The sequence below is a fragment of the Leucopleurus acutus genome (assembly GCF_964270905.1).
Source record: "Leucopleurus acutus genome assembly, chromosome: 3".
Lineage (NCBI taxonomy): Eukaryota > Metazoa > Chordata > Mammalia > Artiodactyla > Delphinidae > Leucopleurus > Leucopleurus acutus.
In genome coordinates this window covers 27519280-27539593 of record NC_139145.1, presented here as the reverse complement: position 1 = coordinate 27539593, position 20314 = coordinate 27519280, and the positions used below count along the sequence as shown (strand labels likewise).

The 20314-nt window shown below is 36.2% G+C and overlaps 1 protein-coding gene across 2 annotated transcripts in view; it reads left to right on the top strand.

Moving 5' to 3' along the window:
* The window catches only part of CPEB4 (cytoplasmic polyadenylation element binding protein 4), a 64112-nt gene that overhangs the window by 3107 nt on the left and 40691 nt on the right, over positions 1-20314 (top strand). For both annotated transcript variants that reach the window (XM_082837166.1, XM_082837165.1), the window contains exon 2: positions 16476-16557. In XM_082837166.1, coding sequence (XP_082693292.1) covers positions 16476-16557 — 82 coding nt within the window. The remainder of the gene's footprint in view (positions 1-16475; positions 16558-20314) is intronic.

The window sequence follows — 20314 nt, the reverse complement described above, 5'->3', positions numbered from 1 at the left end:
AATATTTTCTTCATCCCCAATTATTTTTGCATACTATGAAACTGTTGATCTCAGAGTGAGTCTTTTATGATGCCTTTCACCCATTTGTTTATTTTCCAGTGTTAACACTGGGGGTGTAGATAATTAAACCATTCCTAAAAATAGACCCAGGCAAAGATCGCTTGTCATTTTTGCCACCAGTGTATCCTTATTCTGCAAGAGTCACATTGTTTCATGTTTTTAATTAATGAGCAGCCAGTCTAGTTGATAGACATAGGATAAAGGGAATTTCATAGTTAACTGAACATCAGATGCCCCACTAAATTTGTATACTTTGGGGGTATGATCATTTATATGTGTTTAGGAAATTTATATGGGTTTTAAGCTAACATTGAATCAGTCCTCAGAACAAACCCCACAAGATAAGTTCTGTTATTATCCCCATTTTAGAGATGAGAAAATTGAGTATCTGCAAGATATAATAACTTGCCCAAGAGCACACAGCTGATAAGAGTACAAACTCTAGGTTAAAAAGCAAGGATTAAAAAATGCTACATACATGTGTAGGCATACACATGTGCTATATCTAGAGGGTTATTTTAGAGATCTTTCGGCAAAGGCTCAGACAGATTTCAAAATAATTGCAATGTCTCCATATATGATGTCAACACAAGTAGAATTATCTGTTTTAATTAATAATTTGCTCGGAGGGAGGGGAAGTTTGCTAAGAGAACCCTGTGTCATTCCAAGGAATTAAATATCCCTTCTCTAAGGATTCAGGTATAATGATTAGGATGTATCTTAAAATATTTGGTGAAATCTAGTTTTTTTTTTAATAATTTTTTTGCCCAGGTATAAAAAAAGCTGTTGGCTTTTGTTTTTAGAACGGGTTTTTACTCAGACTGAAGAGAGCAATTATCATGCTTTAGTGGTCAGGTGAAAGGCTGTTGAAGACATTGGCAATCCCATGAAGTCTATTTTTAAAAAGTTGGTTTTGATATTCCTTTGAACATAAATTTAAGGGAAATTTAATGCAAAGGTAACTTTTATGAATTATTTATATATTCCTAATTGAAAAAATCTAAGACGGCATTCTCAACATTTTAACTGGGTTAAGATTGGCTCAGAATTAAAAATACTTTTCTATTTTGCTACTTACAAAGTGACAGAATGAATTTATGTGACCTCATAGTTTGTTTTCCATTCTCAGTTTACTGACTTTTGATAAAGGTTTGCTTTGGGAAAAATGAAAATTTCAGAAAATGTATGAACTATATGTATATGCACATTATTAATATTTTTATGGAGCTAATGGGATGTGTTTAACATGTGAAATTTTTTTAATCAGATGGTTTCTTAGAGATAAAGCTGGTGTATGAAATAATAGTAGACTAAGATTGATACTAAAAGATACTGTTAGAAACTAACTCTTCCCTTAGAATTGTTGTCTGTTATGCTGAGAATGGAAAATGGATGAGTCAATGTACCTGGCTGAAATTTGGTAGGATTAGAAACTAAGTTGTTGCTTTCTGTTCACCATCCCCACCATTTTTAGGAGAGTGTGTATATTTCTGTGTGTGAGAGAGTGAAGAGAGAGAAAGTGAGAGGTTGGGAGATGGGGAGCTGAGAGCAAGCATTGGGTTGAGTTGTAAGTCACAATAAAAATAAGTGATTTGAAAAGAATCTTTATGACAAGAAATTCCTAATAGGGTTTTGAAAGTATAAGAAGTTAGTAAACTGAGTACTGTGGTGCTTACTTAAATGAATGCAGTTCTGTGTGTGTGTGTTTTAGAGAATTATTCTTTTGAATAATTTTTTGGCAAAAAATACTGTTTTGAGTTGATATGAATTACTTGGTTAAATCTGATATGAAAAGATTTGAAGAAACATTTATTTGACTGGGAGCCCAGACACCTAGGTTGTGGTCTTGGCCCTATCAGTGTCATAGCATTTGGGGACCTCAATTTCTTCATAAAATTGGGGGTGGTGGTGACCTAGGTGATTCCTAAGTTCCTTATGATTCTAAAGCAAGCTACTGTGAAATTTAAACTGCTGCAATCACAGTCCATACTTTTTTCTAAACACTGCTATCTTATTTAAATTTATTGCCTTAAACACTATTAATTTTAGGAAAGACATTTTATAGATTAGTAATTCAATTTCCGTTGCTTTTAGAAAGAATTCCTTAGGTGTTATAGAGAGATCTTAAAATTTACCACAGAAATTACAGGATAGAATTTACATGGCTATATTATAATATTGGTATTCAATCAAAGGCTAGCATGGAATTATTATATTAAAAGGAAATAATTTATCTGAAATGTAACTAATACTGGGCAGTGTTTATTTTAATTTGAAATGAATCAGAATGGTTTTTACATTTGTTTAATATAGGTTTGGGTACATACAGTGAATTAAAATTCATGATGACATTTTAAATTAATTTTGGGGGCCAATCTTAACCTTCTCTTTTATCCATGTTTATGGAGCAGGAGCAAAGATTCCAAATATGTGAATAATCCTCTAAGTAACTGATATGACAGGCATTATATTTTGGGATTTTCTTTGTATTAAAATTTGTTTCTAAGTTATTTTTGCTTAGCTTAAAGTTTTCATTATGTGGATGCAGATAACATGCCTGAAATCCAGTTTTCAGATACAACTAAACTAATATGTATTTAATAATAGCTAACATGCCTTTGATAGTCTAAGTGTTTTACATGCATTAACTCATTTACTTCATTCAACAATCCTATGAAGTAGAAATTATTATTGTTATTATTACTATTCACACATGAGATTTGGCTTTTAACCATTATACTACAGTGTCTTTTCACATAGACATGTTACAGATGGGGGCGGAGGTAAATGCCTCCCGGAAACGTGTAAGATGAGAGAAAAATTTTTACAGTGAATCATTGATACCTGATGATTAAAAGCTGATTATAAAGTTTTGAAAAGTGGAAAATAATAGAATATATTTATTTGTCAACTTTAAAATATTAAACAAATAATATTCAAATCAATATTTTTTGTTTGATTTTAGTACGTACTATATACTAGGTACTGAGCTACGTGCTTTCATATATGTTATCTCACTTCGTGTATAGGATTTCTCAACCCTATGAGGCTTAGTTTTATTGTCTTAATTTCAAAATGAAGAAACAAGGGCCATGTTTATGTGACTAAAGGCATGATTTGACCCTTACATTAAGGGGAGGAAAATCCTACCCATCCTGCCAAACACATCCTGGAATCCTGATGTCCAAACCAAATAATATATTGGGGCACCTGCCAGTAATTAATTTGAATATAGCAGTTCTTTGGAGGGGTGCCTAGATCTTCTGTCCTTACAGGAATGTAAAGGAGAATTGTATGCTCTATATCCTAGTACTCTCTTATATTCAGCCCAGTTATGCCCCCATCTCCATTAGCTAAGAACCAAGAAGAAGACCAAAAAGAAAAAAAAAAAAAGAGAAAAGAAAAAGGAAAGGGGGGAGACAAAATCTGTTACAAAGATGATCCTAAAACTTGATTGATAGGGAGACATTTTAGGATTTGGAGCCCATTTGCTCTTACTTGGTCACCATGGATTTGTTAAGTTGTCTTAACCAGGCAAATAATTTATGTTACTTTAATAACTCTCCTTGTGTTTTCAGTTTATTGATCCTCAAACTTATATATGGCATCTTATATCTGAAAACAAAAAGTTACTGCATCGCTTCAGGTCTGAAAGTCATGGTGAATTATCAATATTAAAATTATCTAAAGTGCAACGTTGTTACATTTTTTGTTTTCTCATATAGTCCCAGGAGGGATATAGGAAACATTTTCTTTGACTTTGTATTTATCTATATTAGAAGATGGGAAAGTAATTTTTTTTAACTGTAAAGTATGGGTTGGATGGTTCTGGTTCCAGCAGAATTGAAATATTGGAAAAGTTTGGGAAAAGGCTACCAGATACCATTTTACACCTTTTTGTAGAAAGCCTTTTAACTAGGTTTAATTGCTTTTCTGATGGAATTGAAACTTGGGCAGGGTAGTTTTTTGATTATTTTTTGATGTGTCTTCAGGGAAGCCATGGAATATGATCAACACACTGTTCCAACATCTTTCAGGAAAAACCTGGTTATTGCAAGCCTAGTGAATGTGCTTGTTGCTAGTTGCAACTAGAAAGATGTTATTTAGTTCATGAGTTTATGCTTTTGAGAATAATTTTTGTTGGTGTTCACGAGAAAGAAATGGAAAAGTAGTCTTAAAGTTAACATATGCCTATTTTGAATTTTACAGTCTAAATCTATTTTCCTTACGACTTTTTTGCTCTTTCTATTAAGGAAAATAAGCTTGAGGTTCCATTATCACATTTTTTCAGCACTATATTTTACCTCAGTTTTTGGTCCCATCACAGATGAGATAATATATTTCTATTTAAGGCAGGGAGCTTGTAACATGAGCATTCATTTAAATTTTTCCTGACAAAAGTCATTTTGTATTTAATTGTTCAAACAAAATTGTTCTTGAGGAAATTAAAGTATATTTTTACCATGATAAATTTATAGCAGTGTAGAATTTTTTACTTCAAAGTTAGTGTAGATTCTCATCATATTGTATAATATTGGAACAGAAGGAGTTACACTTTCAGGTTTTCAGAAAATTCTCAATAGAAAGATAAAAGATCTATATAGATTCTATTTTTAATCAATTTCTGAAGCTAACACTTGGATAATTACTGAGAAAGGCTATTGTGTGAGGCCAAAAATATAGTAGACTGAAGCACAGGTCCTGGATCCAAACAGACTTATGTTTGATCTGAAATCTAGTTAGCTGTGTGACCTTGAGCAAGTCACTTAAATTTGAGAACACAGACCTGGCAGTGAAGGGTTATTCTAAGGTACTTTAAATATGTGGCCGTATTAGGTAGCTTACATTTTTTTGTTTAAAATAAAATTAAAATCTCTAATATTGAGTAAAATCAGGAAATTAAAATAACTACAAAAAGCTTGGGTATCTATGAAAGATTTTGAGCAGTCCTTAGTTTTGCTTATCTTATCATATATGCTCCACTTCTCAGAGTACTACTTTTAAATAAGCTAGATGCAACCCAGGACAGATAAAACATTTAGCAGAATTATCAGTTTTCTTGAAGAGAAGTTTTAATAATTGTTTATATACCTAAACATTTATTAGCATTGGCAGCCTGCATCTTTCAGTAGTTTGAAAGATTTTGCCTATTTTTAAGAAATTTAGAACATTTGATTGTTTTTGTATACATTAAAGGAGACTGTACTTTTTTTTTAACATCTTTATTGGAGTATAATTGCTTTACAATGGTGTGTTAGTTTCAACTTTATAACAAAGTGAATCAGCTATACATATACATATATCCCCATATCTCCTCTCTCTTGCGTCTCCCTCCCACCCTCCCTATCCCACTCCTCTAGGTGGTCACAGAGCACCAAGCTGATCTCCCTGTGGTATGCGGCTGCTTCCCTCTAGCTATCTGTTTTACATTTGGCAGTATATATAAGTATATATGTCTCACTTCGTCCCAGCTTACCCTTCCCCCTCCCTGTGTCCTCAAGTCCATTCTCTACGTCTGCGTCTTTATTCCTGTCCTGCCCTTAGGTTCTTCAGAACCATTTTTTTTTTTTTTTTTTTTTTAGGTTCCATATATGTGTTAGCATACGGTATTTGTTTTTCTCTTTCTGACTTACTTCACTCTGTATGACAGACTCTAGGTCCATCCACCTCACTACAAATAACTCAATTTCATTTCTTTTTATGGCTGAGTAATATTCCATTGTATATATGTGCCACATCTTCTTTATCCCTTTATCTGTCGATGGACACTTAGAAGGAGACTGTACTTTAATGAAGAATTTATGATTTTGTTCATTAAAAGACAGGAAAAGGTGCCATAGATTTGAATTGAATATATTTTAGCTTTTATCCTGGAATTAAGTTCTGTTTTTTATATTTTAATTAATTTATTTAGCATATATTTATTGAGTACCTGCTATGTTATGGACTAGGCATAGGTAGATATCTCATAAAAATTGTTTTGATTTGATTCATAATGTATTTCTGACCTGTGCTAATCTTTGAATGATACTGAACATGCATTTTTTATCATTGTAAACAAATTAGCAACTAGCCCAATAGTTATATTTCATTTTAATCCATGAGCTGTTTAAACTTAAAGGCAAACTAACAGGTTCAACTTTAGGTATAACAGAAACAGTGTGTAAATGACAGTTCCAAATATTTTATTAATGGTCACATTTATAAATATACACCTGTACACAACATGTGCTTTTTTAAGTTCTGTGACAAAATGGTACTACAAAAGGCAAACTTTAGCCTGTGGGTCACAGAATTTAGGTCTCATTACATGTCAAGGAAAAAAACTCCATCAGTCACTTACAGGTCCTCCCTCATGTTTGCAAACTGAATTTTTAAAGTTTAAAGTCTTAAGCTGAAGAAGTACTTTTCATATTGTAGAGTATTTAGATTGGGCAATTTCTATTTGCTGCATATTTACCAGATATATCCCAGTCATTGCTTTCTTTTAGCTCTAAAATAAGTTATAGTTAATTCCTCAGTATTATACACTTTAAAGCCATATTTATATTTAAATGTTATGCAACATACTTTTAATAATAGTTTTCCCAGGTGTTTTTGAGGAATGCATCTGGTGCTAGTCAGTAAAATAACTGCTGTAGCCTTACTGTCTCTAAGAACCTTAAAAAGAACCAAACAATGTAAGAACAGTTGCTACTCAGAAAAACCTCCTAATTATCATATGGAAGTCAGATCTGAGTTGATCTGAGTTTCAACGATGGCTCTGCCACTTACTAGCTGTGTGACCTAAGGCAAGCTCCTCAACTTTCCTGATCCTTCATTTTCACATTTCTTTTGTCCAGTGTTTTTGAAGTAAAATGAAATATGCCTAATATTTGGCTTCCAAAAGATTCTCTTGGTATAAGAAAGTCATCAAATAGAAATATTAATTCAAAATTTTGCAAATAACACAGATTCTTAAAAGGTGAAAACCATTGTGTAACTGGTGTATGGTAATTTGAGTTTAACTCTAAAGAAGAATTTTATAATCTGAACTATAATTTTGTTTAATAAACTCAATACTTAATAGTGGGAGTCAGCCCAGATGATGCTCCCATTTTCTTGAACATTGCTGGAAAATTTAGTGACCAACTGGTTTTTTTGTTTGTTTGTTTCCTCTTTGGATAAAGTTTTTCCCCCCAAGTCTTTTTCATTCCTTATTATGGAAAAGTTTAAACATATTCAATAATAGAGTAGTATATAGCAAATTCCCATGTACATACATGTCACCTGGCTTCCAACAATGATCAGCTCCTGGACAGTCCTCTTTCATCCATCTTCCTAACTGTCTCTTCCTGCTTTCATGTTATTTTGAAGCATTTCCCAGGTATTGTATCATTTCATCTGTAAATGGTTTAGTATGTGTCTCTAAAAGATAGTCTTTTTTCCCCCCTTAAAAACATACAAAAATATCTTCTAGTTTTTTTTTAAAGAAAGATAGTGAGAAATTGAAGCAAGGCCCACATTTCTGTTGTACCTGCTCAGCCTGTTTCACCGCTCAACCTGATGCTAATCTCTAAAGAAACCTCTATTGGCCGCATCTCCCTTCTAGGTCAAGAAGGGTGCTGGTGGTCACATGGCCGTCAAAAAAAAAAAAAAAAAAGAGATCCAACAAGACACCAAAACATCAGCTGATGACCACAGATTTGGGAGGAGATTGTTCAGTTTTCCTCTCTTCATTTCAGCCTTCTTCTGGGTTCAGGCTTCTGTGGACTTGGGGGAAGGATCTCCAAAAGGAGAGAGAACAGGACAGGACTGAGAGCGTTTTGGTTGTGTTTTTGTTTGTTAATGTGTTTTTGTTTTTCCAAAGGGAAATTTAAAGGTTTGGGGTCTTTTGCAGGCCTTTGGACTGCATCACATTTTTTTTCATCTCTTGCTGTTTTTCAACCCACAAATGTTTGATGCTTTCAATGGACTGTGTGCTAGGAGTACATGACCAAGGCAGACATGCTCGTCCTCGTGAACTGTACAGTCTGGTGACCTCTTGCTCTGTGCCTGCGTGTTGAGAAGTGCCTTCTGCTCCGGAGACTGGAGAGCTAAGGATGTGGCGGGGGGAGCTGTGAGGGCCCAGAGGCCGACACTGGGCACAGGCTGCCTTTTGACGTTGCTGTCAAGGCTCATGAAAGAGAAGAGACATTATGGATGTTATGGGTTATAGGATACAAGCCTCAGTTTAAGAATAAAGATTGTGTATTTGGGTGACCGTTCTCTCTGCTGACTCCGGACCCTGATCAGGCCCAGCAGATGTATAGCAGAGGACTGCTGACTGCCAGTAAGCAGCCAAAGATAGAGGAATGGCCAGAGGGTCTAAATGACTTCATTCCTTAGGGCCTAGTTTTAGTAGCTCTTCCCACTTTCCTGAACTAATGACCTCTTGCCCCGAATAGCTTATTAGGTAGGAAATATCTTTTTTTCCCCTTTTTTGTTTCTCTATGAAAATGAGCTATAGGAAATAGCACAGAACAGCTGAATTATTCAGATACAAACAATACCTAATTTAATATGTTAGTTTCGGGCTCTTTTGCCATTTCACCAGAGAGAGAAGGGGCAGAGGGAATGTTTATTGAGAGGATCTCCTAGCTGGCAGGTGTGGTGCGGACCTTGTCTCATTTCTCCGCACCCCAGTTTTATAAGGGAGGTGGGATCCTTATTTCCATGATGAAATCAAGGTTCAGAGACAATGCAGTGTCAAGATCAGTTGTCTTCTAAGTGGTGATTTACACGCAGGTCTTGGACTAGATTTTAATTATTTCCCTCTGCCAGGCAAGGTGAAAATGAGCAAATAGTTAACAAGAGGAAGGGGTCTATTGATTTAGGAACTGACTAATCAAGTCTAGAATGCCAAGTTGTGTTTTTAATACAGTCAAGTGGTGACAAGAAATATTTACCACTTTAAGGATTTCTAATGGTGAACCTGAATGTGGTTTATTTAGTAAAGGTGGGATAAAAGAAAATTTTCTCAAAGGCTTTCTGGAGAGATCAGATTCATCAGTTCATGTGGAAGAAAATGGAGCTATTGATCCAGTCAGGGTAATACCCCAAAGACATTGATTCATTTTGTTATAGTTTATTATTCTATTAGGAAGCACTTGGTAGCCCAAGATCTGGAAGACTCTGCCTCATTATAAAGCGGTCCTAATGAGAAAGCACTGACTGAAGAGGGATCCTGCTAAGAAATATGAGATGCTATTAAATGTGGTTTCTCCTACTTCAGGTAATTACCTCTTTCACTTTAACCTCTGACACTTGTTCTCTGCATTCAGACCCTGTATACAGTGAAGGATTTCATACCTTGCAGGTGTTGATAGACTGGAATTTCTAGGTCATGACAAAGCTCATTTAAATGGACCACTTTTCTGAGCTTCTGCTCTGAAGTCAGACTCCACCACTTACTTTGTGACTTTGAGGGCAAGTAGTTAACTTCTCAGAACTCATTTGCCTAAAATGGGGGTGATAATTGTATCCACTTTACATGATGGTTGTGAGGAACTAATGTACATAAATCATACATCATTCATCTGAGACACAACACGGAGCCAGGAGGGACATGTTAGCCGCTTTAATGATGATGGTAACGATGATGAGGGACTTACTGGATGCTGCACAGTTGCTACAGTCTGTGGCTGTGGAGGTGAGTGGAGCTCGCAGTCCAGTGGCAGAGGGGGTGGGTAGCTGTAACAGAACTTGTCAATATCATGTGGGCTGTCAGCGTTCTCGGGGGATATGGGGAAAAAGGGACTTGTGCCTGCACAGGGATGGAAGGGTCATCTGATAGTGGAATCTTGAAAGCTGACTATATCGCCAACCTTTGGTATCTGTGGGCTTAAATACTTAATCCAAGAAAAATACTTACATTTTGGCAAATTTTGGATTAAAACTCCCAGAGTTACCTTTGATTAATTATGGGCTGTGCTGGCATCTCAGACTTCCTATTTATTTTGGCAGCTATACACTGGCATAGACTTTGCCTTTCAAACCAAAATATTTTCCTTTCCCTTCTTCACCAGGGAAAGTTTAAGCCGGAAAGAGAAACTTCCATAAGCTGATACAGATACCTAGCAGTCTGAGAAGTGATGCTCACAGTAATGTATGTCTTTATAGGAGGGCAATGAGTAAAGGGAGTAGCTGAATTTTGGCTTTGGTTCTTAATAATGTGGGCACGTTCAATTAAGTACATTTTGTGTTTTAGACCAGGTCTAGTAATGCTAAAACATACTAACTCAAGTATAAGAAGACAGGAACAATTAGTGGAGTGGTCAAGGTGGTTGTTCTGTTGAAACTGAACTGAATTGTAATCTTTTTTCCTATTTATGCATCTTAGAGCTTGGAAGAGAGGGCTTTGATTTGGGTTTTGAGAGCAAAGCCCTTTCTCTTCATAAGGAAACCTTAGAATGGTTGATGTAGAATATTTAAGCTGGACTGCATCACAGCTGTCAACAGGATGTAAGCTACAACTCACACCCCCAAGTATCTAATGAAGTTAACCTGTGGAATGGAATTGCTTAACTCAGTGGTTCTCAAAGTGTGGTCCCTGTCTTCACTTAGAAACTTGTTAGAAATGTGAATTCTTGGACCCTACCCAGACCTACTGAATGAGAAACTTGGCGGGTTGACCCGGTAGTCTGTTTTGACAGGACCTCCAGATGATTCTGATATACTCTTAAGTATGAGAAACACTGGCTTACATTATCCATCTGGATTTTTTTTTTAAAAGCTACAAAAATGATAATTTTGGTTTGTGGCATAATTGCAATCTGGTTGTTCATCCTGATTGTAATAGACCCAACAGGTTCACGTCCTTCTTGTGGCTACTCTGGGATGTTATAAAAAGACGTGTCATCAGTTCTTTGCTTACGTAGGTCTTCCTATTTTGCTGTGGCAGTCAGGATTATTCAGGTGTATATTAAAAGGACAGGTCCTGCTGTTTGAAATACTAATTTGTTTTGTCAGAAGGTTATTTTTATCAACTTTGATTTTCATAGTGGCTTGTGTGGTTTTTCCTTTAGAAATTGTCCTGTGAAGTAGAGATGACAGAAACTGAAACCAACAAGTTACAACTCAATATATTAAATACAACTAATTTTTACAAAATAAAAAGAGGTCTACACATTGTAATCAAGTTTGCTTTGCTGAGCCTTGAAAATAATTGATGGTCTTTTATTTTCATTCATGATTATTAAGCTCACATGTTCTAGAGTCAGAAGGCCTGGGTTCAAATTCTGCCTTGTCCATTACCTGATGTTGGTAAAGTTACTTAATCATGCTAAACTTCACTTTTTTCATCTGTGAAATGGAATAATAACTTAACACTTAACTTATAGGATTTTTGTGAGGAATAAATGAGAATATGCATGTAAAGCATTAGAGCTTGTTAAACGTTAGCTGCTGGTACTATTATTATTGCTATTACTACCACTTCTGCTCCTGTGGTTGGCCGTAGTTAACCTAGAGATGCATTTGTGTTAGGTCTTTAATTTGTGGACCACATCTATCTGTCATCTCAACAGGAAGAAGGAAGATAAAGCTTCTTTATCTCTTCTTATGTTTTTAGTATCTCCGATATTATCCTATATTACTCTTATACATAATTTTTGTTCTTTCTTTCATTTATTGAGTAATATTTTAGTGCCTACTGTTTGCCAGGTACTAGCCAGCACATTCCTGCCCCTAGGACCCTTATGGCAGACAGAGTATCTCATTTATTCTAATATATATCTTAACTAATGTGGTCTTTTGACTGCCATGACCATTACTTTACCCAAGGCAGCCCATTTGCTTTGGAGTGAAACTTGGGCTTGCATCCTGACTAAGCTGCTGAACTAGGCAGTAACCTGTCTGTGCAGTAAACTGTGGATTTTCTCTAGTCTTAGTTTTTGTCATTAAAATGAGAATAATAGGGCTTCCCCGGTGGCGCAGTGGTTGAGAGTCCACCTGCCAATGCAGGGGACATGGGTTCGTGCCCCGGTCTGGGAAGATCCCACGTGCCGTGGAGCGGCTGGGCCCTTGAGGCATGGCCGCTGAGCCTGTGCATCCGGAGCCTGTGCTCTGCAATGGGAGAGGCCACGACAGTGAGAGGCCCGCGTACCGCAAAAAAAAAAAAAAAAAAAAAAAAAAAAGAGAATAATACAATCTAACTTAAAAGGAGGTTTGAACATTAATTAAGACAGTATTTAAAAAGTACCTAGAATAATGTCAGGTACTCAGTAGATGCTCAGTAAAGGGTAGCTCTGCTTTTCTGCTTTTTATTTCTGTAGTCTGCCAAGAGAAACTGGCAGCAGTGGGTTGAAGCAGATGAGTGTTTTTTTGTTTTACAATAGAGTCTTTGGACTTTTATTGGAAATCAGGACATCCCCCTTCAATAAATTGTTTTAAGTAAGTTTTTTGGAAAATGCTTCTTATTTTGCATTATGTTTAGCATAATGAAAACGCAGTGACTGTCCTTTTAAGACTATAAAAGTTCATTTTCTTATTAATCAGTCATTGACCCCCCCCCACCTTTTTGTGGGCAAGAAGTGATAAACTTTGATCAGTCATTCTTGTTCACATCTTTGATTCCTTCCATACTCATCATAATTTAAACTGCAAATCTTGAAAGAGCACAGACTATCTTAGGATATCGGAAAGCTAGAATACAAGTGTATTTTGTTTGTGGGAAAGGAATATTAGAGATCTAATCAAACTCTTTCCTTTTTCGGATCAGGAAAAGGGTCTAGAGGATGAAAATGCCAAGCTCACATGACACTGCAGGCTTCCTAGTGCCTAATGCTCGGTTCCACTGATTTAGGCTGATGTTCATATTTTGATCATCAGCTCAAGTTCAATCAAGAAGAGCTGTCACTTAACAAGGTTTCTATTTTATAGTTAGTTTACTTTCTGGGAAATGGATTCTAGAAAACAAGTAAGTGGTTTTGATATTTGGCTCAATTAGCAAGCCAGAAAGGAAAAATCAAAGGATGAAATACAGCAATCAAAGCACTCTTGACTTGTCACTTTGGTTCTTGGGCAGGAAAACCAACATTGTTCGTGCTGTTCTTATTCCTTGGGTTTATTTGTGTCTGTACCCCTCCACCTACTTCTTAATGACACAGACATTTACATTTTGGTCCTTTTTGTAAAATTAGATACTTAAAATAGACAGAAAAAAGTCAGTGAGGGAGAAATCAAGAATGATAAACTTTGGACCCTCTCTGAGAACAGAATGTTTACTTGACAAAATATGTGGCTTGAAACTCTGAATTACCATAGCATCATAAGAAACAAAGTGTTATACAAACGTAAAGTAGTTTATAATAATTGTAATTGCGAATAAGGTTGGATCGTGGGGAGGAGTACATATTAGACCAGGGTTGGCAAAAATGTGGTGCTTGTGCCATTGGGTCTGTATCTTGCACTTACAAGTGTCTGTTGAGACACTGTTTTCTTCTAATTCCATTCAGAGCCTGAAATTCTTCTCAACACATTGCATCTGAGAGTCAGTACCAGTTGATCAGAGTTTGTATATTGGTATTTATTTATCATCCTTGTATTAAACCGTGACGAATGAAAGGAAAGCTAGTATAAGTGTAAAAAGGATAGAGGGCTTTTTGTTTGTTTGTTTTTTAATCCCACAAAGCATTACTGAAAATTTAAATATTCATTTAGGATTTTAGTTTTAAGGTACCAATTAGAAGTCAGTGGTTATTTTAGCAAAAATCTTTATATTCTAGGCAATAGGCTGGGGGGGCGGTATGAAGTGGCTTCGCTAAATTATACGTGAAAAGGAGGCTTCTTTACTTACTGGATGGAAACAGCTGTCATAAAACAAACAAAAACACTGTATAATATTCTTTATTGACTGATTCTCTTGCGTGCTCTTGTCATTCAGTGATTGGCAAAATGCAAGTTCTGGAAGTTCACAGGTTGCTTACTACTTTAGTTGCATTAAAAAAAAAAAAAAGGCTGAGGTCTCCTCTTCCATCTCTCCCCACCACCATTACATTTTGACCCAGAAAACCCCCTACAACTCTATAGCCGGAAAGGGGATGTATAAAAACAAACCTCAAGATAAGGAAATAGGAGAAAAGAAATATTTCCAACATTTAAAATAAACTACTTGAAGGAATTCATTCATTCCTCAGTTGAGGAAACATACGCAGGCTTTCTAAGCTGCCAGGCCCTGTGTGAGGCACAGTGATACAGATGTGTGGAACAAGGCTTCTCAACCTGTTTCACATCATGGCACGCATAGAAAATGATAATATAGAAATAGAAATCATCTGCCAGGGAGTTCCTGCCACATCAGGCCCTCTGGGCAGTCCTGTGGGTTGAGGAGATGATATCTTGGCACACCCATCACCCTTTGGGAGTTACAAACATTGGGAACTTTTGATGTAAGACATACTTCCTACCCTTGGGAAACTGACAGAGAACATAGGCAAGGGAACAGACACTGAGCATTAGTGTCTCCAAGACTGGTTTTGTTGTGGAGAAGAGATAGTGGCTGGCCTGATTTTGAGTGTGGTGCATAGATTGTTGGAGGGAGGACAAATCCAACTACTGCAGAAAGAGACAGCGGAATTTTGTCTTAACTTGTTTCTCCAGTTATGCCTCAAATCCACCTGGCTTCCGAAAGAATGTGCAATAAGGTTTTGATTTAATTCATGGCTTGAGATGAGGAAGGATAAAAACAGAAGAGTTTTTCCTTGTCATGAACACTAACCTTAGAAATTCTCATTCTGGCCACCCGTCCTCCTGCCTCTCTATGGACCGTATTGAGAAGATGAGGACAATGAGGAAAGGATCAGGAGGAAAAGTGGGAAAGATATTCTGGAAGAGCCATACCAGTTTGGAGCCGAAGAGCATGTTAAGGCATCTGCTCCCCTCCCATCTTCATCCCCCAGCACCCCGGGGAAAAAAACCTGTAATGCTCTCTACTTTAAATATGGATTATATCCCAGTGTAACTGCCCTTGGACCCCTCAGGTTGCAGAAGTAAAAAAAAAAAGTTTGTATCGTAAAACAATTCAGTGAATATTACTGGATATCTGTGTGGTGGGTGGGGTCAGGAGGGGTGGTCCCTATTTTATGGAAGGATAATAATAGTACAGGGTGAGTAGTGTTATGGAAGGACAAAGGAGAAATGTCAGGATGATCAAAAGGACTACTTTTGCCCTATCAACCTTAAAGTTCTAGAGAAGCTGGAAGGTGGAAAAGTGAGATCCCAACAAGTGTGGAAAAAAAAATAAGGGATAAAATGAGGCGAATCCTTTTACAAAGCCAAAGCTTTGAGTTAAAAAGTAATGAGAGAGGGCCTTCCTGGTGGTGCAGTGGTTGAGAGTCCGCCTGCCGATGCAGGGGACACGGGTTCATGCCCCGGTCCGGGAAGATCCCACATGCCACGGAGCGGCTGGGCCCGTGAGCCATGGCCGCTGAGCCTGCACGTCCGGAGCCTGTGCTCCGCAATGGGAGAGGCCACAACAGTGAGAGGCCCGCGTACCGCCAAAAAAAAAAAAAGTAATGAGAGAGAAAATGTAATAAAGAGGGCTTTGGAAACCTCCTTTTCTTTAATACCGTTGCTGTGGTCTTTATATGTGTTAATGTGTTTATTTATTCTTAAGGTGGGTCAGAAACATGTATTACTTCTTCTCCTTCAGTATTTAACTTGAAAACTTTTTCATCTACTTTTCACTGTCAAGCTAAACTTTAATTTTAGTTATCTCTAGTACTTTTTGTCCTGAAGAATGCCCCAGCAGTTGGGGTGGTTGTATATTTTCAGATTCCTCACCCACTCATGAAGTGCATTTCGTTAAGCCGGGGTTTAGACCAGCAGTGTTCTCCACACCCTGTCTTTCCTTTAATGGCAGAAAAATCAAGCATACTTTGCACATACTTGCACAAGAATACTTTGTAAGACCACTTAGTGGTCTTACAGACATTTGATGATTATTTTCAGATCTTGGCTTATAAGTAAATATAGCTATTCTGAATAGCACATGTAGATGCCACCTCAGTACTGATTACTGCTGGAGCAAGTTTGGGAAGCTTTGCCACATGACTGCAATCTTAAGTGACAGAGAAAGATTATGAATTCTATTTTTACATTTATTTAATATTCTTAATCATATGAAAATTAGTTTGTTTTTGCTTTGTTCATGAAAGTTATGCTTTTATTGAAATTATTATTAGAAATCAAATCAATCTTTGCTGAGCCCTGGGTACCTAACTTTTGTGGTTTTGGTGTTTTGGAAGTGTTAAAAATAAAATGTAGTAATAATGTGCCTTATACAGAGAGGGAGGAAAATTGCCACTTTTTGATGTGTCCCATCAAATACAGTTTATTATCCTCTTTTATAATTAAATGCTGTCTTAAAAGTGGTTTGTGGCTGTTTGTGTTTACAGGATCGTCCCAGGACTTTTGACATGCACTCACTGGAGAGTTCACTCATTGACATAATGAGAGCTGAAAATGATTCGATTAAAGGTAATTTTCCAAATGTAACTATTTGATTTTAGTAAATAGTTTAAAATGTGTATTATCTATGTAACATGATGAGCAATATGGCAAATATTATAGATTCATATTTTATATCCAGTCAGTTCCATCAATTTTATACATGTACCTCTTTTTGTTCAAAAACAAACATTTTATGCGCATCCGCTGTAAGCCCTTCACAATACCAATTAAGGAACTACCTACAAGAGTTACTAATTGCTAAGGGAGGGCAGTTAACTGGAAAGATGGGAACCATACTCCTAATTTTTTTTTTTTATCTCTCAGGCAAAACCTGCTAAGTGCCGCAAAACCTTTATGTCTGTTCACCAATGACAGTGCCTATACACTAGGAAGAGTTCAAATGTTGATAGATTTTTTGGCCTAGTTTCATGTTTTTTAAAATGGCCAACAGTTTCAAAGTTAAAATGAAGCTTTGTAGTTCTTGAAATACTTTTTCTGTATTATGTTAAAAAAAAAAGTAGTGCTATTCCCACTTGGATTCTGGTCTCACTTCTTTTACCCTGAATAAGATATTGCAGTTTGACTAGGCCTCAATTCCTTCATCTTTAATAGGGGACTTAGAACCACTCTTATGGTAAGGGACTTAATAATGGGGAGCTTTAAAAATACAGGTGCCTGGACCCCATCCCAAGTGTGGGGTGGGGCTTATGATATTTTTTAGTGTCTCACGTGATGTTCCTGTGTAGCCAGAGTTGAGAATGAGCAGATTAGATGTTCTCTAAGGGCCATTCTAGCTCTGATTTTGTGAAAACTACCCCACAAAATAAAATACTTTTCTGCAAAAAATCTCGTTTTACTAGACTGAAGAGTTTATTTATTTTTTAAAGACATTTGGGTTGTTTGATATATTTGGTCCTGTCACAAGTTGTTTGTTCGTTCGCTCATTCATTCATTCATTCATTCATCCAATGTTTCTGAGCCTGCTTTGTGCCAACACAGCTTTGTGCTGGGATCAAAGGTGGCAAAGAGCCTGTGACTTCAAGTGGTAACCAGCTTGGCCTAGTTTTCCTTTGAGTTTGGTTTATCATATTACTGATGCAGTAATACTATTTTTCAGCAAACCTATAACAATAAATTTTTTTATGAGGAATTTTTTTGAGGTCTGGAGAAATGAAAAATAATATGTGAAAAAATATGTGTCCATCTGATGAACTAACTTTGAAGTGGGATTATTTTGAAGGGCTTGACTGAATTCCTCAGGGAATTCTGATGGCCTGTAATCTGATTGCATACTTTGTTTCTGAGGAAAGAGGTCTCTCAGAATTGGCTTTTTTTTTTTGGTCACTTCTTAGCATTCTGACTTTGGCTAGTCCTTCAGCCTCTTCGAACCTTTGTTTTCCCATCAGAAAAATTAGGAGAGTCTAAGGCCCTGTCTAGCACCAGAAAAACTGCACACTTTAAAATAAAGTAGCTAAAGGAGAAATCTGAGTAGTCTGTGAATTATACAGTCTCACTTTCCTGGTTTTGTACTATAGTTATGTAAGATGTTCCCAGTTGAGAACACTGGAAAAAGGGTACACAGAATCTATCTGTACTACTCTTTGTAACTTGATGTGAATCTATGATTGTTTCAGAATGAAAAGTTAAGTACAGAAAAAGTTTCTAAAGGACACTTTTTTTCCTTAATTGATTTCCTCAGCAACTTTTTTTTTTTTGAGAGCCTCTTCTCTTATGTACTAGATAATAGGGATAATAATTAGAACTCATTTTCATGATAAGTACCTATGTCTTTTATCAGAGAAAACAGTTTACAAATGGCAGCAGTATAAACACTTTATTATGTGATGCTTCTAAGAAGTAAGCTTCTAACTAGTATTTATGTAAGAGTTTGCACACATTATTCTAATAGAATTAACAACATTTCCTTGGTTTATCGGATACAGTGAGGACAACTCAGGTTTATTTTTTCTTCTAGTTTGCTAAGTGGCTCATTGTGTACACTTCTGCCTTTATTCTATATTCCCTTTTAAATTTATTCTTACCACTTTTTACCTAAATTAGGTTTCTTTAGGCTGATTCTGTAGAGATAATTAAAAGTTAAGTCTGGTGACAGAAAAAATTAACTGATTGACCTAACGTGGGAACACAAATGTTTTGTGAAATTATGACATAAAAGAGGAAGTGTGGCATGATGGAAAGACCATGGGTCTTGCAGTCACATAGACCTGGATTTAAATTGCCATTCTGGGGCTCCCCTGGTGGCGCAGTGGTTGAGAGTCTGCCTGCCGATGCAGGGGACACGGGTTCGTGCCCCGATCCGGGAGGATCCCACGTGCCCGTGAGCCATGGCCGCTGAGCCTGCGCGACCGGAGCCTGTGCTCCGCAACAGGAAAGGCCACAACAGTGAGAGGCCCGCGTACCATAAAAAAAAAAAATAAATTGCCATTCTGCCACTATAGTCTTGTGGTGGTTATGAGGATTAAATGATATCATGTGTCTATAAAATACAGCATACTGCCAGTTCATTGAGAAGACACTCAATAAATGGTATCGAGTATTACTAAACATCTATTAAGTCTGTTTTCATGCTTATGAAATGAGAAAACCGGTTTCAATATGAGTGCCAAGGAGACTTAAGCATATTAAATGAACTTTGTGTATTTTTTCCTTCTAAGAGAAGTAAGGAATTCACAGATGAGTTCATGGTCCTAAAATGCCAGACTGCAGTTATGTTTGATTTTTTTTTTTTTTTTAAACCAAGATGATGAACTTTATACCATTGTAGTCTATCGCAGTGCAGTTTTGCTCAGGGGAATACTTTATTTCTTGTCAAACTCGCCTCTGATTTAGATAGCTATTTTAGGAAAACTGTGTTTGATTTTAACAGTGGTTCTATTGTGAAATTTTGTTTAAAGGTGATAATAAAAGCTGAATATCTTTAAAAAATCTAACACATTGTCCTTTTAAAGTAAGTATATAAAACTGCCTGTCCATTTTGAAAATGAATAAATAGCCTCTTCATGAGCTCTGCTTCCTTAGAAACAGATAAAACAGAAAATGGGCATTATTTCTATGAGACTAGTATAGAATAATATGCCTTTCAAAAAATTAATTTGAAAATTGTTTTTAAAAAACTATCATATGGAGGCAGGTTTTATATTTGGGTTAGTTTTATCTTAAAAATAATCATAAAATATATTATGAATGACTTCATTTATTTATTGTTGTTGTTGTTTTTCATTTATTTTTATTTTCATTTGCAATTCCTCATAGATATGTCGTTTGTGTGTATGTGTTTAAATAATGAAGCCTAAAATTGATACAAGACCTGTCAATTGAATGAAGTCGTTAAGGCTGTATTATTTATTTAAATTAAAAAAAAGAAACCCCAAATTGAATTTGCCTTATCCTTTTGGGAAAAAAGAAAAAAATCTCCCTTAATGAAGTGGGTTTAAAATTTTATTTTATTTTTGCCATCAACAGACAAGATGTTAATATGCCTAGGAACTTCCAAATATAATTTTTGAGTTTATCTTTTATGAATATGCTGTTGATTCCAGTTGGCTTGTTTAGCAACCTTTTGTTTTTAAAGAAATGTGCAAACAAATAGCTAGCCTTCATTTCATAATTTATATATATATATTTTTACAGTTCATTTAAAAATAGTTTTTCTAAGAATTTTAAGGCTACTGTCATTTTCTCCATGTACAGAGGTTTACCTCTTGGAGAAGAAAAGGGTCCTCCCTCTGCCTTATCTCCATGTCCTTTCACTGATCAGCTGGCA